This window comes from Nerophis ophidion, linkage group LG25 (genome assembly GCF_033978795.1).
Source record: "Nerophis ophidion isolate RoL-2023_Sa linkage group LG25, RoL_Noph_v1.0, whole genome shotgun sequence".
Lineage (NCBI taxonomy): Eukaryota > Metazoa > Chordata > Actinopteri > Syngnathiformes > Syngnathidae > Nerophis > Nerophis ophidion.
The window spans coordinates 25,392,383-25,413,909 of record NC_084635.1 but is presented as its reverse complement, the minus strand read 5'-3'; the positions used below and the strand labels follow the sequence as shown (position 1 = coordinate 25,413,909).

At 39.3% G+C, this 21,527-nt stretch overlaps 1 protein-coding gene across 1 annotated transcript; it reads right to left on the bottom strand.

Moving 5' to 3' along the window:
* Positions 1-1,638: 1,638 nt before the first annotated feature.
* Positions 1,639-14,343, bottom strand: LOC133542804 (gamma-aminobutyric acid receptor-associated protein-like 2). Its single transcript, XM_061886975.1, has 4 exons — positions 14,128-14,343; positions 5,360-5,415; positions 5,098-5,270; positions 1,639-2,071 (listed from the first exon to the last, which is right to left on the bottom strand). The coding sequence occupies exons 1-4, from the start codon at positions 14,159-14,161 to the stop codon at positions 1,981-1,983; spliced, it is 354 nt and encodes a 117-aa protein (XP_061742959.1). The 5' UTR covers positions 14,162-14,343; the 3' UTR covers positions 1,639-1,980.
* Between the last annotated feature and the right edge of the window lie 7,184 nt (positions 14,344-21,527).

The following is a 21,527-nucleotide window of genomic DNA, read 5'->3' as shown; positions in this document are numbered from 1 at the left end:
TTTGCATTTACCAACATCAGGTCCACTTAAAATATCACATATGTCTTAGTAGTAGTAATGGAATACCTAAACGAGTTGCAAAAGTCTATTGTCATTGTGGGGGCAGTGTGGCCCAGATGGTAGAGCGATCATCCTGCTGCAGGACACATTCCAAAAAAGAAAAAATATGATATAGTACTTACAATTTTCTTCATCACACAAATTGTTAATACAAAACCATTGTTTTTACTTGAAACTGTAATTTGTGTAGAAAAAAATGTCTCTTTTTGAAGTCTTCAATGTCTCTTTTATTCCAGAAGTTGTTCATCCATCCATCTTCTTCTGCTTACCCGAGGTCGGGTCGCGGGGGCAGCAGCCTAAGCAGGGAAGCCCAGACTTTCCTCTCCCCAGCCACTTCGTCCAGCTCTTCCCGGGGAATCTCGAGGCGTTCCCATGCCAGCCGGGAGACATAGTCATAATAAAGTAGGGCACATAACTTATGTCACTGACATAAATTGTTTCTTTATGTTTTTGTAATTGGTCAATCCACAAAGTGATTGGAAGTCATACATTTACTCAATAACAAATACAAGAATGTTGAGATAACTATACCTCTGCATTGCACTCAACATTCTTAGTTATCTAGTTGAGTCTATTAGTCAAAACAAAGACATCACTAAGGTTGAGTTTAATTGCAATTTCAAGGCAGCTGGCGAACTTACCATTGTGGGTTGAGCAGACTAATATAAATGTGTTTTACTGTGTATGCACAAGCTATGAAATATAACATTTAACATATATTGGATCCCACTTTGCGGAAATTCATTTACCACGGTCAAGCCTAGACTTAATTGCCATCGATAAGTGAATGTTTACTGTATTTAACATTTGTTTATTTTACTGAATAAAAACTGCTGATATAATTCCAGACTTGACGTGTTTTCTATTTTACAGTGTAGTATTTGTCACGGCTCGGGCGCATTGTAATGCGCATTCATCTGAGCCCAACTGCACGCGCCACTCCAGCAGCAGCTGCACCGGTGCAATCAATCAGCTGTCACCTGCAGCTGTTGAGACGCCGGGCGTCTTAAGCCAGAGCAACCTACGTTAGGGGTCAGAACGTAGCGACCTGTTCCAGTACAGTAAGCCGACCTATCTAGCTCTATGCGCACTCTCTCTCTCTGTGTTTCTGCCCCTCCGTGTTCATTTGTTTTGTGTCCTTTGTCGCCATCGAGCAGCCTTCCTCCGTTTCCTCGTCACGAGCAGTGTGTCTCGTCCCCCCGTATTCCCCTCTGGTTCCCTGGCTGCCTCTTTTGGATCTGGACCTCCCGCCTGGACACAGACTTTTGACGCCTCGCTCTTGCCCCTCACCTCCTGCCTGTCTCTGGACCTTCGAGCCTGCCTTGCACTTTCTGGACTTCCGTCTCTCACTCAACACGCACTTTCAACATCCCCTGGTAACAATCCTCATTTACTTCCAACACATAGTCACTCCATACTTCTTTGGTTTAGTTACATACTTCATTTCATATAGTATAACATAATAAATAGAGCTAACATACGTCCTGCATTCTGTGCAGTCTTCTTCCCTCTATACCGTAACAGTATCGACACATAAATCAACTTACACAAAGATCTTGAAAAGAACAAGCACCTGGATTTAATTTGAATATATTTATTGGTTAGGTCATCCAGCTACCTTACCTTAAATTAAAATATTACAATTCTCATAAATATTTTCAAATAAGAAGTCATTCACACATACAAGCAGTAGGGAAGCTATTTCAAATCAATATAGCGGAGAAAATGAATGAAAGCAAACACAGCTAAATCTAAAAATCACTAGTGCGAAGTGGGTCAGCAGATACGTTTTCTTCAGCCTGGTAAGCGGTTAGTCCATCATTCTGTGGTGTTTACACGGGGGGTTTCCCACGGCCGCGTGAGGGCTATGATTAGATGGCAGCAGATAATGTGGGTCACTATCATGGCTTCTTGGTTCCGTTACAAGCCGAAGGTGTTTTCGCCGCTGTAAGCCACGTATAAAAAGCCATCTTCGTCTTTCTCATTGTCGTACAGCTGTCCCATCGTGATGCTGAAACATGAACCAGATACTAGATTAGCGACTTCAGCACCTGTTACATTCCCTGCATTTTCCACTCATGTGATTATTTCAAACAGTGACAACGGCTTTTCCTTCTCAATACACATTTTACAAAGTAGAGTTTCATTTGCAAAATGTATATGCAGATTAGAAATGTACATACTCATGTGTTTGAATGTTTCAGGTGGCTGTCAATGATTTTTTTTTAATGGTAGTTTGCCAGAGTGAAATAATTTTCCTGAAAGAACTCTCCTGAAGGAATCAATAAAGTACTATCTATCTATCTATCTATGACATATACACCTTTAAACAAAAATTGGCTAATGATTTTGATTATGGAATTTATTTAGGATTTTCTGTAATTTTCCACCATCAAAATGTGGTAAAATTTAAGTTCAAGTGCTTTAGTGACATCTGGTGGAAAAATGATGTATAGCAAATGTATTGCTAGGCATGGGTCTTGCGCTTGAAAATTGCAATATATTTTGACATGCAAGTTTAAAGGGAACTGCAAGTTTTTTTTGCAATTGTGCCTATCGCTCCCAATCATTATAAAAGATATGGTGACGGATGGATTTTTTAAAATGCATTCTAAATATTAAATAAATGCGATGAAAAGTCAACTTGCAATGTAGCCTAAGGGAGGCCTTCAATTCTGCCTATATAGCCTCTAATAAAGCATCCATACATCATAGAAAGTTAAAAAAAAACAACACTGATAGTCACACACACACACACACACACACACACACACACACACACACACACACACACACACACACACACACACACACACACACACACACACACACACACACAACATACAAACAAACAAACAAACACACACACAATTTGTGGTGAAATTACCCTCTGCATTTTGACCCATCCCCCTGGGAGGTAAGGGGAGCAGTGAGCAGCAGCAGCGGTAGCCAGGCTCAGGAATCATTTTGGTGATTTACCCCCCAATTCCAATCCTTGATATTTAGTGCCAAGCAGGTATGACTCGGCCGGGGTTTGAACTCACAATCTACCAATCTCAGGGCGGACACTCTAACCCAGGCCTGGGCAATTATTTAGACTCGGGGGCCACATTTAGAGAAAAAAAATGTGTCGGGGGGCCGGTATATCTATTTTTAGGAACACAAATACAAAACCTCACAATAATGTCTGATTGAATGCTAAAAACGTTATGACAGACCTCCTTAAAAAACGCAATGGAATTTAAAATTTTTTCTATGAACGATAAAACACTGAATATTGACAAAATATGAATGTCACACCCGCTTTCAATCTACATATTTAACAATCAAGTGAAACGCAACAAAAATGCAACAAACAGTGAAATATGAACGCGAAGGATACCAAATAAACCCACCTACAATCTCATATATCTGATATTTGCTGAATTCCCCCCAGGGATCAATAGTACTAAAAAAAAAGTACAAAAGTACTTTCTACCTACTCGGTGGCCTAGTGGTTAGAGTGTCCGCCCTGAGATCGGTAGGTTGGGAGTTCAAATCCCGGCCGAGTCATACCAAAGACTATATAAAAATGGGACCCATTGCCTCCCTGCTTGGCACAGCATCAAGGGTTGGAATTGGAAGTTGAATCACCATAAATGATTCCCGGGCACGGCACCGCTGCTGCCCACTGCTCCCTTCACTTCCCAGAGGGTGATCAAGGGGATAGGTCAAATGCAGAGGACAAATTTCACCACACTTAGTGTGTGTGTGACAATCATTGGTGCTTTAACTTTAACTTTATTCTATACATCACTAAGCTTTAGAACTTTGTTGAGAAAATCTCCTTCCGCGTCTCTGGAAACGCTTCCTGCCCACACTGCTTGGTGCCTCGTCTGAGCCGCTGTGATATAGATGACCATAGTAACTAATTAGATTACCATAGTAACTGGTATATCATCCATAAGCGCGGATTCCAAACATTGAAATACTTTGTATAGTTGAAGACTTACGGTCATTAGAAAACATGACTGCACATCTTTATGGCAACTACACTTTCCATCTTAAAGAGCTAAAAAAAATATTTGGGAATGTCCGGCGGGCCAGATTGAAATACTTATCGGACCGCATGTGGCCCCCGGGCCTTAATTTGCCCAGGTCAGCTCTAACCACAAGGCCACATTATGAACTGTAAGTATTTATGTAATGTAGTAACTAACACATTTAATATTTATGTATTTTGATCATTTTAAGCATACATTAATTTAAAAATTAATTAATTAATAATTAATACATTAATTTAAAAAACTTTCATGTTTGCTTTTTTTTTTTAATCACCGATTTCTGCTCACTGCAGATATTATGAGAGCCCATCCATCCATCCTTACATTTTCTACCGCTTATTCCCTTTCGGGGTCGCGGGGGGCGCCAACAAACATAAATAACATCACTTACTGTGCAAGGTCTGCTGTCACTAGGAAGCAGACTGCTGGGATGTTCAAATATTGCCATTTAGATGAAAAATGCGTTCTCGCCAGTTCCAAGTTCTATATGGCTGTAAGAGTGTCCCAACTTGTTGCATTACCTACCGAGACGCCTCATGTCCAGGTGAGATGCATGATAAAGTAGCAGAGCACTCGATGATGTAAACATAGGGAGACATGGAAGTGATCTTCGGCGACCGAGGTGAATCATGGCGCCGCTATGAATAGTTTGTCCGAGTTAGCGCTTATAAGAACAATATCGCTAATACTTGGTCAATATTTAAGTCACAAAATCTCAATTGAATATTGTTGGAGCTTTTTGAATGGTTATTTATCAGATTTTATGGTCGTAATATTGGTGCTCCCGAAGGCTCTGCTGTACGCAAACTTTTATTTCCATTGATTTAATATTTAGAATGCATTAAAGAAAAAAATCATAACGGTTATGAATGACAGGCAAAATTCCCCAAAAAGTGAAGTTCCCCTTAAAATATGACCTGCAATATTTTAAACAAACCTTGCTCGGTCCAAGTTACTTTCTATCGAGTAGATCTATCACATATCCTGTTCTGACCTGGACTGTGGGACGGTCTTGTCCACAAACAGGAAGATGGCCTTTTCTGAGGGCAGCTGAATGCGTTTCCTGATGATCCACATGAACTGAGCCACCGTGATGTCAGAGGGAACCAGGTACTTCCTTTTGTCGATGTCCACTATCTGAGATCCGGAGACTTTCTCAACAATCACCTAACACATTCAACCCAAAACACACAGTAGCAGCACAATCAGGAATAAGGTCGTTTTTGTATCCACCAGAAGTGACGGATTTTACTCACCGGGACCCTGTCAGGGTACTTGTTGCGGATTTTGGCCGATTCTATAAATCGATGTTCTACAAGACATCAAGAAAAATGTGTTTCAATGGGAAGGCATTTACAACAATAAAGTTGCTCCATAAAAAAATAATTAGACAAAATAGGACATTCATTAAAGGGAGGGCTATGATTACATACAGTCATCGAGGACGACATTGGGGACGGCGTGGCACATTTGGGAGAGTGGATGTGCCAGCAACCTGAGGGTTCCTGGTTCAATCCCCACCTTCTACCATCCTAACCTATCTCAGGTACAATCGGGCGGAAGGCGGGGTACACCCTGGACTAGTCGCCAATTCATCGCAGAATAATTAAATCACAGATTGATAAACTTTTGATCTAACTGAGTTGGGTCTTTGTTTTTGTAATTCATCACTTGTTTTTGTAGCAATCTATTCCATGTCGTAAATAAATCCATCCATCTATCCATCTTCTTCCGCTTATCCGAGGTCAGGTCGCGGGGGCAGCAGCCAAAGCAGGAAAACCCAGACTTTCCTCTCCCCAGCCACTTCGTCCAGCAACTCCCAGGGGATCCCGAGGCGTTCCGAGGCCAGCCGGGAGACATAGTCTTATAGACATAGACATATGTCCTGGGTCTACCCAGTCGCCTCCTACCGGTCGGACGTGCCCGAAACGGAGGCGTTCGGGTGGCATCCAGACTAGATGCCCGAACCACCTCATCTGGCTCCTCTCCATGTGGAGGAGCAGCGGCTTTACTCTGAGTTCCCCCCGGATGGCAGAGCTTCTCACCCTATGTCTAAAGGAGAGCCCCGCCACCTTCGGAGGAATCTCATTTCGGTCGCTTGTACCCATAATCTTGTCCTTTAGGTCATGACCCAAAGCTCATGACCATAGGTGAGAATAGGAACGTAGATCGACCGGTAAATTGAGAGCTTTGCCTGCCGAATCAGCTCCTTCACCACAACGGATTGATACAGGGTCCGCATTACTGAAGACGACGCACCCCTCCGCCTGTCGATCTCACGATCCACTCTTGCCTCACTCGTGAACAAGTTTGCGAGGTACTTGGACTCCTCCACTTGGGGCAGGGTCTCCTCCCCAACCCAGAGATGGCACTCCACCCTTTTCCGGGGAGAACCATGGACTCGGACTTGGAGGTGCTGATTCTCATACCAGTCGCTTGACACTCGGCTGCCAACCGATCCAGTGAGAGCTGAAGATCTTCGCCAGATTAAGCCATCAGGACCATATCATCTGCAAATAACAGAGACCTAATCCTGCAGCCACCAAACCAGATACCCTCAACGCCCTGACTGCGCCTAGAAATTCTGTCCATAAAAGTTATGAACAGAATCGGTGACACAGGGCAGCCTTCGCGGAGTCCAACCCTGACTGGAAACTGGTCCGACTTACTACCGGCAATGCGGACCAAGCTCTGACACTGATTATACAGGGAGCGGACCGCCACAATGAGACAGTCCGTTACCCCATACTCTCTGAGCACTCCCCACAGGACTTCCCGAGGGACACGGTCGAATGCCTTCTCCAAGTCCATAAAGCACATGTAGACCAGTTGAGCGAACTCCTATGCACCCTCAAGGACACTGCCAAGAGTATAGAGCTGGTCCACAGTTCCACGACCAGGATGAAAACCACACTGTTCCTCCTGAATCCGAGGTTCGACTATCCGGCGTAGCCTTTTCTCCAGTACACCTAAACAGATCTTACCGAGAAGGCTGAGGAGTGTGACCCCACGATAGTTGGAACACACCCTTTGGTTCCCCTTCTTAAAGAGAGGAACCACCACCCCGGTCTGCCAATCCAGAGGTACTGCCCCCGATGTCCACGCGATGAGTCTTGTCAACCAAGACAGCCCCACAGCATCCAGAGCCTTAAGGAACTCCTTGCCACCGAGGAGCTTTTTATCTACCTCGGAAACCTCAGCCCCAGAAATAGAAGAGCCCACCACAGATTCCCCAGGCACTGCTTCCTCATAGGAAGACGTGCTGGTAGGATTGAGGAGGTCTTCGAAGTATTCCCTCCACCGATCCACAACATCCGCAGTCAAGGTCAGCAGAACACCATCCCCACCAAACACGGCGTTGACATTGCACTGCTTCCCTTTCCTGAGGCGGCGGATGGTGGTCCAGAATTGCTTCAAAGCTGTCCGGAAGTCGTTTTTCATGGCTTCTTCCCAAATTCTTTTTGGACATGTTGTAAAGAGAAATGAAAACATGTAAAATATGTGATAATCATATTGAAACTGTATGCATGTTTGAATTCAAAATAAACTTTGACTTACAAACCAACCAACCAACATTTTAGGGTTCCTCACAAGGAAACGGTACAATGTGTTAACATCCATGGACTGCTATAAAAGTGATTCGCTTGCAAGTTATTGTGATGTAGAAAAATGCCAATTTTACCAATTTTTAGCAGATTTTCCATATTTTGAAATGCAAATGTTGATGCTTCCTTAAGCACATAAACTAAAGGTGATTGTGATATCCCCCGATGTTTTATGCTGCTAAATTAACGACAACAATAGCACCGCATAACAAATTATGTCGGTACTGGTCCGACGTGCCCCCCCAAAAATTGAAAAAAAACACCAACACTTAAAGCCATGTCCAACTGTTTACCGACATACACTATTCTTGTTTAACCAACATTTATTGCAAATTAATATCAGCTCTCGACCTCATTGACTACTAATAATGGGTATCGGCCTAAAAAAAACATGTCGTTCGATCTCTAGTAAGGACTCAAGATTTGATCCCAATTTGTTTTCCCACTCAAACCGCAAAAGTAGTTATTATGAATTTACACATTTCTGAAAAATAACAGAAACAATAACAACCAAAAACGAATCCCTCTTTTAAGTTTATTCAAACTCCTGTTACTTACTATTAGTACAATTTAGTTGTTAAGTTGTTGGCTTTCAAAAGAGCTTAAAGCCCTGCCTCTTGTCTAGGGCTGGGCGATATATAGTTTGTAAGATATATCCAGGGTTTCCCAATTTCCCACTCAAACCGCAAAAGTAGTTATTATGAATTTACACATTTCTGAAAAATAACAGAAACAATAACAACCAAAAACGAATCCCTCTTTTAAGTTTATTCAAACTCCTGTTACTTACTATTAGTACAACTTAGTTGTTAAGTTGTTGGCTTTCAAAAGAGCTTAAAGCCCTGCCTCTTGTCTAGGGCTGGGCGATATATAGTTTGTAAGATATATCCAGGGTTTCCCAAAGCGCTTTGTTGCTAAGGCGGCCGACTTTACAACAAAGAGCCTAAGCTAACGTCTTAACAAGCGGGTTCCGCTTCGTTCTGCCTCTGTCAGTGTACGTCTATGCAGCACCTAGCATTGTCCCACCCACACAACCATATGATTGGTTATACGCAGAGTGGTAACAGCCAATCAGCAGTGTGTATTCAGATCGGTAACAGCCAATCAGCGTAGCGTATTCAGAGCGCATGTATTCAGTTCCCCAGCGTCTTGATGAGCAGATAGGTGTTTAGCAGGTAAGGATCAGGCAGTGGACTCTCCCTAAATTATAATAAACACCTCCCAGTCAACTAATAGTAACATCACTATGATCCCGTTGACGTTCTAGAAACAAACTGCAGTTCACCTCGCTCGCAGTCCTTGAAGTGAAGGCTAATTAGCATTGAGCGAAACGTTAGCTCATTTTGCAGTGTGTGTGTGTGTGTGTGTGTGTGCGTGTGTTAAGCACAACAAAGCTCTGTCCATCTGTTATTTCACTTTACCTTTTTCTGTGTTGATTGCACTGTCCCCAAGCAGCAAAAAACGACATGTTAAATGAAGAGTTTCCTGAAGCTGTCTCTGATAGTTGATGTAATAATGTAAGTGAATCACAAAGCCTTAATGTACTCCATGGTGTTCAGGGATGAATAGTCTCTCTTATTGCTGTTGTACTATTTTTTCAGCTTTAGTTAAATTAACCATTAGTAATGCAGCAGCCTAGTTTTGAATGGCAGGGTCCCTGCTATCACATATTGATAAAAATATAACATTTACATAATAAAAATCAACTACAGGCTTCCCAAATGCTGTAATAAATTAAGCATGATGAGTTGAACATATGTTAGCATGTGGCATAATAATGACATACTTAGTATCTCAGGTAACTATGACTGTTTTGTTTTTACTTTATGGAAAAAATTTCGATATGTATATCGCATATCGTCATTCAGCAAATTGAGCGGAAAACACCACCAAAAATTGTAGGCTTCTTGAGGCGACGAAGCAAGCCTACTTTACCGCATTCTGTAGTCTATTGCCCCCCAGGCTGTGGTGGGAGCGACGAGGTGGAGACGTGATGGCGACAGGCCGAGTTACAGTGATCCTAACACCCACCTACCCCCAATGGAGAGACACCACCTTAACTAACACATTTTCTGGGGGAAACACTGATATCGATATATTTTTAAACATGAAACAAGAAAATATCGTAATACCGATATTATTTATTTCACGTTAAAATGACCAAACACCGCTTATTTGTTGAATTCCTTGCTCCCCCTCTATGGGCTACTAAACCCCTCCCCTTTCTCTTGCACGTATAAGAACAATCAATCAATTCCTTTATTGTGACAATAACACTCAAGTCATACATGTCAACAACATTTTGTTTGAGCTTCATTTAGCGGCATAGACACTGCATTAATGTGCAGGTTGCCAATAGTTTACATTTTAGCATTGTCAAGAAAATGGCGAATAGAGGGGCGTGTGGGTGGGAACAGTCAGATGTCTGATGGGTGTTGATGTTGCAGCAATGCAATGTCCAGATAGGGCTGGGCGATATATCGATATGGGCGATATATTGCAGGTTTGTCTCTGTGCGATATAGAAAATTACTATATCGTGATATTCGAGTATAAGTTCTCACACAGTTGCTTTTAGCTGTGGGCATTAAACTACAGGCTCTTCCCACTCCTTTTGTCTCCCTCTCACAGACAACAAGCACACATTCTTACATAAGTCACATGTTGTCACGTCATACGTCACATACGTATGTGCCCTCGCGGAGCAAAGAGGTAGCAGCGTGGGTAACGTTAGCTGTGATACCGGCAAAGCCGTGCGAATGATAATACGAGAGAAAGAAGGTGCGGATCTGGTAAGAAATGAAGGAAGAATTAATTCCCAAGAAAAACAGCAGAGGGTCCGTCGTCTGGCGGTGGTTCGGCTTCAAGCAGGAATATGACGAATAGACAACTTTAAATTGTCAATTGTGGGGCACAAGCGTTGCTACCAAAAGTAGCATTACTGCTAATATGTAGCATCATTTAAAAAGTCACCTGCTAAAAACTGTTTAATAAATACAGTTTTGGTCAATTGACTTAGTTGTGATTTCCTTCTATGTATGAAAATTTAAAATTAGTATATATTAATGCAGTATGAACAAGAATGTTTTAATGTAGACACATAGAATCATGATACTGTTTTGATTATATGTATCAAGTGTTAATTCAAGGACATGGCAAAATATCGACATATATATTGTGTATCGTGATATGGCCTAAAAATATTGAGATATTAAAAAAAGGCCATATCGCCCAGCCCTATGTCCAGAACACAATTATTGAGGTGGTGAAGAGTGAGGTAATCAGATGGTCGGGGGCAGTTAAGGGACAGGCTGTTCATTCAGCAATCTCTAAGCCTGGGGATACCGACTATGAGACATTCTGCTGGTCCTAGCGTGAATCGATCTATACCTCCTTCCAGAAGAAAGCAGGTTGAAGAGGCCATGTGCTGGGTGGCATCTGTCCTTCAGGATGTTGAGTACTTGCTCTAGGCCGCGAGCTGTGTGCATGGCACTCATCTCTGGGAGCATTGTCCTTGTCATTTCCTGCGCCGCTTTAACTATTCGCTGGAGGGCCTGTTGGTTTGCTTAAGTCAGGGATGTCCAAAGTGCGGCCTGGGGGCCATTTGCGGCCCGCAGGGAATTTTTTAACGACCCAACGGCACATTCTAAAAATACGATTAAAAAAATACAAAATATAAACAGTGGTATAATAGAGCAAACAGGTGAAAATTAACAAGAACATGTTGCAATTTTGACTCTCATAACACAAAGATGCCATGCAGGCTGTTTCTTTCTTTAAAAAAAATAATGAATCAAAATCCAGGTCCTTATGAATTATTGACCTATTCAAGGCTCCAATTACGTCACATTAAATATTCCACTTAGAGATATTTTTGTGTAAATTGTTGCATATTTTGTGTTTCTCACACGTTTTTGTTTTAAAACGAACAAACAAAAAACACAAACAACAATAAAACTTATAATTGACAGATAGATCTGAAATTGATCTTGAGATTATTGTGTTAAAAGTAAACAAAATAATTATAATTTATTTTTTAACACTGTAATGAGTAGGATCCTTTTGGATCCCCAATAATTTCAGTGTGATTTTTTTTTAAGTGTCATTGCTCAAAAAATAATAATGAATTAAAATCAATGTTGTTATGACTTATTGACCTTTTTAAAGCTACACTTATTATATAATCTAAAATATTCCACTTAAAAATGTTATTGGGTGAAAATATTGCATATTTTGTGGGGGGGGGGGGGGGGTTCTATAAAAAAATGGTTTTCTTTGACAAAAAGAACATACAACTTAATTTTTTTAAATGTTATATTGATCTAGAGATTTAAGCCTATTATTATAATAATAATAATACTAAATAATGACGCATTTTTAATATTTTTTGACCAAAACCCTGAGTGGAGGCATAAATGTATATTTTTTACAAATATATTGTAATGGTTTTTAAAATAAAAAATATCAAAATGGCCCCAGCTTGCTTTGATTTTTTCAGTGTGCGGCCCTCTGTGGAAAAAGTTTGGACACCCCTGGCTTAAGTGCAGCTAGCAAACCACACTAAAAAGCCGTAAGTTAGGACACTGCTGATGGCACAATTGTAAAAGTTTACCATTGATCTCAACATCCATGATTGGTTGTTTGTTTACAATGATGAGTCACGATTGGTTAGGGACAGGCCAATCAGAGGCAAGATAGGGCGGGTCATCAAACCAAGAAGGGAAATCACAAAGTGCCTGTCTGCAAATGAATGTTTTTATATTATTTGCACAGCTGTGTTATTTATTTATTTTACATAGAAATAATATATTTCTAAATTTTATTCATGTTATTTAATTCTGTATTACTTATACAGTTTATTTTCTGTGCTATTAATACCCATCTTGACCAAGTGGGTTGATAAAATTACCACTAATTGTTTACAGAACAGTTGTCATCTACTTCAATTTCACTGAATATCGCTCAAAAATGTACATCTTTATATGTATACCATCCATCCATCCATTTTCTACCGCTTATTCCCTTTGGGTGCCAGTGCCTATCTCAGCTACAATCGGGCGGAAGGCAGCATACACCCGGGACAAGTCGCCATCTCATCACAGCTTTATATGTATACTTTCACCGAAATATATTTCATTTCATTGAATTTTTAATTTATCTCCTTCATTGATGTGCATCTTTGATTGATAGACAATTGTACCTCAATTATTCAATTTTACATTTACACACCAATGCCTGAGGAGCAGGATGAAGAAAAATTTTACATTTTCCTGCCCCCTTCAACATAATGTCTTACTTCATGGATATCATAAAAACCAACAAACATATCAAATGTAATGAAAACAAACAAAAAACACAAGAAAAACACAACAAGCGCAAAACTTCATGAAGTACAAACCGAACAAAAAAAAATAATAATAATAATATACACCTCACGGAATGATACAAAACAAATACAAACCAGACAAAAAAATAAGTAAAATAATACATAAAAAGCAAAATGTAAACACTTATGGCTGTCCATATGATCTTATTGTTCTGTCTTTATATATTTTTTTTTCAATTGAAATATATATTTTACGGTCTTTTATCTCATTGTAAAGAGAATTGCATAGATGAATATTGAGATATATATTGAATTTAAGTAAAAATATATCGAGATATACTTTTTTGTCCATATCGCCCAGCCCTACTCTTGTCTAAATGTTTAGGTAACAGCTTTACATTTAATTTGTTCAACATTTTAGCCATAAAATGGGCTTAATGAGAATACTTTTATATACTGTACTAATTTGCTTTGTCATTGAAAGAACAAAGCTCATCTGTGGAGGTTCAGCTACCTTAGCCTATGCTGACCTACATTACATCGATTTTAGCCTCTGTGATGTACAAATATCTTTGATGTTTTTGTCAATTGTCAGAGCAAACTAGCCATGGGGAAAAAAATACATACAAGAAAGCCTCTGTCTGCCAAAACACATTTCACTCCCTGGTAGCAGTACACAGGCTTCGCCACAGGCAGAATAGACAAAGCAGCACATTTGATTTGCCTGATCGATTAACTAAACAGTTGAACACCATTTTCCCAGCGCATAGCACAGCATGCTCATAGACGAGTGGCGTCGTTTAAATAGATATTGCAAGACACGATGCATCATCTTATACCAATATTGTAGACAATTGCGTCATCTTCGCCATAACAGCTTTGTATGCATTATTTAGTGCATTAGGCCAAGCGACAGCCATAGTAGTGCTTTTAAGATACAGACGCTAGACCGACAGGCCTTTGTTATCGCCCGGCCTATTTTTATTTCCCACTTGGACACACTGGAAGGGTTTCATTTTCTCAATTTAACTGCATGACTGTTTCGACAACATATTTGTCGTGATAAAAGAATAATAACACCCCTTCTCGCTTACCCAAGGAATGATCCTCTTTGAACATCCATTTCATCTTTGCCGTTACCGGGATCTTTTTAGCTGGGTGTGGTTGATTGTAAGCGGCACTTTGTAAGGTCAATTTGTGGAGTAAAATCTTGCTCTTGAGCGAGTATTATTACAGTTTCAGCAGTAAAACAGACGCGCCACAGCTAATCTGCTCTTTATAGTCGACACTTCAGCAAAACAACAAGCAAGCTCCGCCTCTTCATGTCAGCCAATAGGGAGCCGCATTGCCAATGGCCTCTTTCATTGTGCCTTATTTGAGGGGGTCAGCTGTAAGGAAATGGCATCTACTGTCTCTTTGGTTACCTGATCATTGAATAAACGATTAATATTTTGAATGATTATATATAAATATTATTCAATAAACACATTTAATACTTTTATTGTTGTAAATTAGGTTTTAACACAAAATACACTGGGCAAGAAATGCCCTACTACCTTTAAAGTGTTTCAAACCGTGTACTGACGTCATCATTCCGTCTTGGTAAACTCCTGACTGATTCGCTTCTTACTAAAAATTATTCTTACATTAAATTGTTAAATTATCATATATATATATATATATATATATATATATATATATATATATACATCCATCCATTTTCTACCGCTTATTCCCTTTTTGGGGTCGCGGAGGGCGCTGGCGCCTATCTCAGCATATATATATATATATATATATATATATATATATATATATATATATATATATATATATATATATATATATATGTACATACATATATATATATATACATATATACAAAAAATACATATATTTGTATATATATATATATATATATATATATATATATATATATATATATATATGATACCTAGTGCTTGTCAGAGGTATCACCGTTTTCAAAGTTATGATACTCCCGTATACTAACGTAATGTCGGATCATTAACTTATAAAATTCGAAGTTCAGACTCATGTTCGGCAAGCTAATAATAATAATAACTGCTATAGCAGCCGCAACATTAATACGGCCACAATGACGACTCTTGCTGGCCTACTGCCCTCGGTAATGGCACCATTCCCAAAGTATGTGGGCTCTATTGATAACCTCACTAACAACTTTAACTACACCCTGCGCGAAATAGTATAGCGTATAGTATAGCACCGCTGAAGTTAAAAAAAAAGGCTCCAAAAAGGCATAGCCCATGGTTTACAGAATAAACTAGAGCTCATAAATTATTATGCAGAAAGCTGTAACGTAAATGGCGCATGACTAAACATGAGGTTTTCCATCAAGCGTGGAGTGAGAGTTTAATAACTTATAAATGCATGCTTACCTTAGCTAAAGCTAAATATTACTCAAATCTCATCCACCCTAATAAAAACGATCCTAAATTTTAGTTTAGTACAGTAGCATCGCTAACCCAAAAGGGACTCCTTCCAGTAGCTCCACCCTCTCGGCAGATGACTTTATGAATTTCTTTAATAAGAAAATTGAACTCATTAGAAAGGAGATTAAAGACAATGTGTGCCAGTTACAACTGGGTTCTATTAACACAGATACGACTGTATACACGGCGCATACTGCCCTCCAAAATAGTTTCTCTCTTTTTGATGAAATAACATTAGAAGAATTGTTACAACGTGTAAATGGAAAAAAAAAAAAAAAACATGTTTACTTGACCCACTTCCTGGGAATCTTATGAAGGAGCTCTTTGTATTATTAGGTCCATTAGTGCTAAATATTATAAAATTATCACGTTCCTCGGGCATTGTTCCCCTAGCATTCAAAAAAGTGGTTAATCATCCTTTCCCTTAAAAGACCTAACCTCGATCCTGACCTCATGGTAAACTACCGACTCACCTTCCCTTTATTTCGAAAATCCTCGAAAAAATTGTTGGAGAGCAGCTAAATGAACACTTAACGTCTAACAATCTATGTGAAACCTTTCAATCCGGTTTCAGGGCAAATCACTCTACGGAGACAGCCCTCGCAAAAATGACTAATGATCTATTGCTAACGATAGATTCTGATGCGTCATCTATGTTGCTGATCCTCGATCTTAGCACTGCTTTCGATACCGTCGATCATAATATTTTATCAGAGCATATCAAAACACGAATTGGTATGTCAGACTTAACCCTGTCTTGGTTCAACTCTTATCTTACTGACAGGATGCAGTGCGTCTCCCATAACAATGTGACCTCGGACTATGTTAAGGTAACGTGTGGAGTTCCCCAGTGTTCGGTCCTTGGCCCTGCACTCTTCAGCATCTACATCAGGGGTGTCAAACGTACGGCCCGCGGGCCGGATCAGGCCTGCGAACAGGCTTTATCCGGCCCGCGGGATGAGTTTGCTAAGTATACAAATTAACCTGAAATTTTTGAGTGAAAGAAACAGCTCTTCTACATTTGTCTACTGGATGTTGCAATAGCAATTCTTTGTATCTCTGTAGATCAGGGGTCGGCAACCCGCAGCTCCGGAGCCGCATGCGGCTCTTGGATCACTCTGATGTGGCTCAGCTGCATACTTGCCGACCCCCCCATTTGAACGTGAGATTTTCCAAATTTCATTGCCTCTCCCAGAAATCTCCCCAGGATAACATTCTCTGATTTTCACCTAGACAACAATATTGAGGCCATGCCGTGATGGCAATGCCTTGAACGTCCTCTCGACCATGTCGTAGCGTCCGCTTCAATACTATGCTATCTGAGTGCCGGCTGGCCACATATAGTGTGTGGCTGCTGACTCAACGCACGAGCGACTGCAAGCCATAGTTGTTCAACAACCAAACGCCACCCCCCAACCCTTCTGTGCATCAGTTGAGGTGGGAGGGGTTGGGGGGTGGGGTTTGGTGCTAGCGGGGGTGTATAATGGAGCCCGGAATAGTTGCCGATTGTATTGTACAATATGTCCCGGCAAGAAATCTGCTTTCAAAGGACTCCGGCTTATTAGTGATTCCCAGAGCCCAAAACAAGTCTGGGATGGTTTCCTGCTGGCTCCATTTTGGACAAGACTCTAGCTACTACATCGGATCCACTTTGGACTGGACTTTCACGGTTATGTTAGATCCACTATGGATTGGACTTTCACAATGTCATGTTAGATCCGCTCGACATCCATTGCTATATATATATAAATATAAATATAAATATATATATATATATAAATATATATATATATATATATATATATATATATATATATATATATATATATATATATATATATATATATATATACAGTACATACTAGTGATTTAGGGCTATATAAGTAAACATTGATTGATTGATATACTGTATATACATACATTCATATATATATATATATATATATATATATATATATATATATATATATATATATATATAACACAACTGATGGTTCCAACCCCATTGATAAAGCAAGACATTTCACTAATCAACTCTGATAGGGCACACCTGTGAAATGAAAAAAAATATTTCAGGTGACTACCTCTTGAATCGAGAAAATAACAAGAGTGTGCAAAGCAGCAAGCAGAGCTAAGAGTGACTATTTTGAAGAAACTAAAACATTTTTTCAGTTATTTCACCTTTTTTGTTAAGTTTATAACTCCACGTGTTCATTCAAAGTTTTGATGCCTTCAGTGATATTTTACAATGTAAATAGTCATGAAAATAAAGAAAATGCATTGAATGAGAAGGTGTGTGCAAACTTTTGGCCTGTACTGTATATATACATATATATATATATATATATATATATATATATATATATATATATATATATATATACATATATATATATATATATATATATATACATATATATATATATATATTGTAGCTGAGATAGGCGCCAGCGCCCCTCGCGACCCCAAAAAGGGAATAAGCGGTAGAAAATGGATGGATGGATGGATATACAAAACCCAAAACCAGTGATTGTGTAATTCTTAAATAAAAACAGAAAACAACGATTTGTAAATCCTTTTCAACCTTATATACATACATATAATACATAAACATACGCAATTGAGGACAGAATTATCAGCCCCGACCCCTGCTTTCATTTTGGATGCTTCCATTATTTTTATTTGCACACAAGAACAAAGTTAACAGCATTTCCAGGTGTCAAGAACTGGAGTGAGGAACATCATCAATAAATTAAAATACAGCCACATGGTACAAAACAAGCCCGGCAGAAGTACGAAACAAAATATTTCAGAGACTCTAAAAAGAAAGGTTGTGAGAGATGTGTCTCAAGACCCCAGAACAGAACCCCTAGTGAATGACTTGACCATGTCTGGAATTGTAGTCTCAAAGAAGACAATCTTTGAAATTATATATATATATATATATATATATATATATATATATATATATATATATATATATATATATATATATATATATATATATATATATATATATATATATATATATGTATATACAGTGAAGAAAATATGTATTTGAACACCCTGCTATTTTGCAAGTTCTCCCACTTAGAAATCATGGAGAGGTCAAAAATGATTACGGTAGGTGCATGTCTACTGTATGAGAGATAACCTAAGAAGAAAAATCAGAGGTCAAACATTTCCTATAGTTCTTCACCAGGTTTGCACAGACTGCAGGAGCGATTTTCGCCCACTCCTCCACACAGATCTTCTCTAGATCAGTCAGGTTTCTGGGCTGTCGCTGAGTAACACAGACTTTCAGCTCCCTCCAAAGATTTTCAATTGGATTTAGGTCTGGAGACTGTCTGGGCCACTCCAGAACCTTGATATGGTTCTTATGAAGCCACTTCTTTGTTTTCCTGGCTGTGTGCTTTTGGTCATTGCCATGTTGGAAGATCCAGCCACGACTCATCTTCAATGATCTGACGGAGGGAAGGAGGTTTTCGGCCAAAATCTCACAATACATGGCTGCAGTCATCCTCTCCTTAATACAGTACCGTCGTCCTGTCCCATGAGCAGAAAAACACCCCCAAGGCATGATGCTACCACCCCCATGCTTCATGGTAGGGATGGTGTTCATGGGATGGTACGCATCATTCTTCTTCCTCCAAACACACATAGTGGAATTATGACCAAAAAGGTCAATGTTGGTCTCATCTGTCCACAAAACTTTCTCCCATGACTCCTCTGGATCATCCAAATGGTCATTGGCAAACTTAAGACGGGCCTTAACATATGATGGTTTAAGCAGGGTAACCTTCCGTGCCATGCATGATTTCAAACCATGACATCTTAGTGTATTACCAACAGTGACCATGGAAACAGTGGTCCCAGCTCTTTTCAGGTCATTGACAAAGTCCTGCTGTGTTGTCCTGGGCTGATTCCTCACCTTTCTTAGCATCATTGAGACCCCACCAGGTGATATCTGGCATGGGGCTCCACTCCGATTGAGATTGACCGTCATGTTTAGCTTCTTCCATTTTCTAATGATTGCTCCAACAGTGGACCTTTTTTCACAAAGCCACTTGGCAATTTCTCCATCGCCCTTTCCATACAATTTTGTCTCTGGTGTCTTTGGACAGCTCTTCGCTCTTAGCCATGCTGAATGTTTGGGTCTTATGGGGGGGACAGGTGTCTTTATGCAGCTAACGACCTCACACAGGTGCACCTTAGCAGAACTAAGTTAAAATGTTAAAAGGAGGACTTTTAAAGGCGAACTAACAGGTCTTTGAGGGTCAGGATTCTAGCTGATAAGACAGGTGTTCAAATACTTATTTTCAGCTGTATCACACGAATAAATTGTTAAAAAATCATAGATCCTGATTTCTGGATTTTTCATTTTAGGTTATCTCTCATACAGTAGACATGCACCTACCGTGAACATTTCAGACCCCTCCATGATTTCTATGTGGAAGAACTAGCAGGGTGTTCAAATACTTATTTTCTAGACTGTATATACTTACATATATATATATATATATATATATATATATATATATATATATATATATACATATATGTTGAATATTCAATAACATGGCAAATTCTTGCATCCAGCACACCTTACAACAGTGGTAATAAAAGATGCAACCTATGCTTAAAAGAGAAACTGTTTATTTTATATCATCCAGATCTATCATCCCTCAACAAGCGCAGTGAAATCATTTCAACATGCCGCCACAGACGGAAACACCTCCTAGGTAGTAACACATGAGCCAATCACCACACCCTACGCCTGCTTGTACCCACCCACTCTGTGCCCTATATAAACCATTGTATGTGAGTGCTTCCATTAAAATCTCCTGATGATTGAGGGAACCCCTCATGAAACAGTTCTGTAGAGATGAAGTAGTCTTGTGATTTTTTTTCCCACACCTACATATATATATATATATATATATATATATATATATATATATATATATATATATATATATACATACATCAGTCCCCTTGGACGTATCCTCGCTCATCCATGCAGACTGGACACTGGCCGAGAGTGGAGTCAGCTGTGTTGGTTGCTGTGTTGGGTCTGCTCCTCTCTCTGGCCATGCTCCCTCCACCCCAGCGGACGATGGCGTGGAACACCGCAGAGGCCACCACAGTGTATATGTTTATTTTACTTTTTATTCATAGCTGAATGTATAAGTGTCTGGTTGTATCTGCCGCTTTAATGTCTTTAATGTCCTCTGTGTTCTTTGATGTTTGATGTTTCCCTCTTACACACATGTAAGAGGGATGTGTACTATGGCTATGAGTTGTTTTTTTCCCTTGGCCTCAGTCTGCACCCCCTCTCCAGGGCCCAGGCTAAGACCGATTTTTTAAATTTTATTTTAATCTTCTATTTTTTTCTCCCATTACCCCCCCTTGTTTACCTGTGTATCATCTTTTTTGTAATGGGAAGCCGGCAGACCCGTCAGCGATCCTGTTCTGTCTCCCTGTAATGTTTGTCTGATCTTGAATGGGATTATGCTGAACATTTTTATTTTCCTGAAGGAACTCTCCTGACGGAATAAATAAAGTACTATCTATCTATCTATCTATCTATCTATCTATCTATCTATCTATCTATCTATCTATCCATCTATCTATCTATATATGTAAGTATATATATATATATATATATATATATATATATATATATATATATGTGTATTTATATATATATATATTTATATATATATATACATACACATATACATACATATACATGTATATATATATATATATATATATATATATATATATATATTGCTTATGTTTGTGTGTATATACTGTATATATACACGTACATACGTACATAAGCAATATAATTACTCACATGAAAAAAAAATAATCATAATGTCAATCCATCCATCCATCCATTTTCGACAGCTTGTCCCCTGTCAATCCCACAATCCAATTAACTAATTAACTCATTTCGGAGTTAATTAGTTTAAATGCAGAAAACAACGTTTAATACATATGAATAAGAAATGGACAAA

Bases quoted from the DNA above. Each gene is read 5' to 3' on its own strand.
- LOC133542804 (XM_061886975.1), bottom strand. From the start codon at position 14,161: ATGAAATGGATGTTCAAAGAGGATCATTCCTTGG. The intron at 5,416-14,127 runs GTAAGCGAGAAG...GATGTCTTGTAG, and splicing joins CAAAGAGGATCATTCCTTGG to AACATCGATTTATAGAATCG. The intron at 2,072-5,097 runs GTCAGAACAGGA...TTCATGTTTCAG, and splicing joins AAGACCGTCCCACAGTCCAG to CATCACGATGGGACAGCTGT.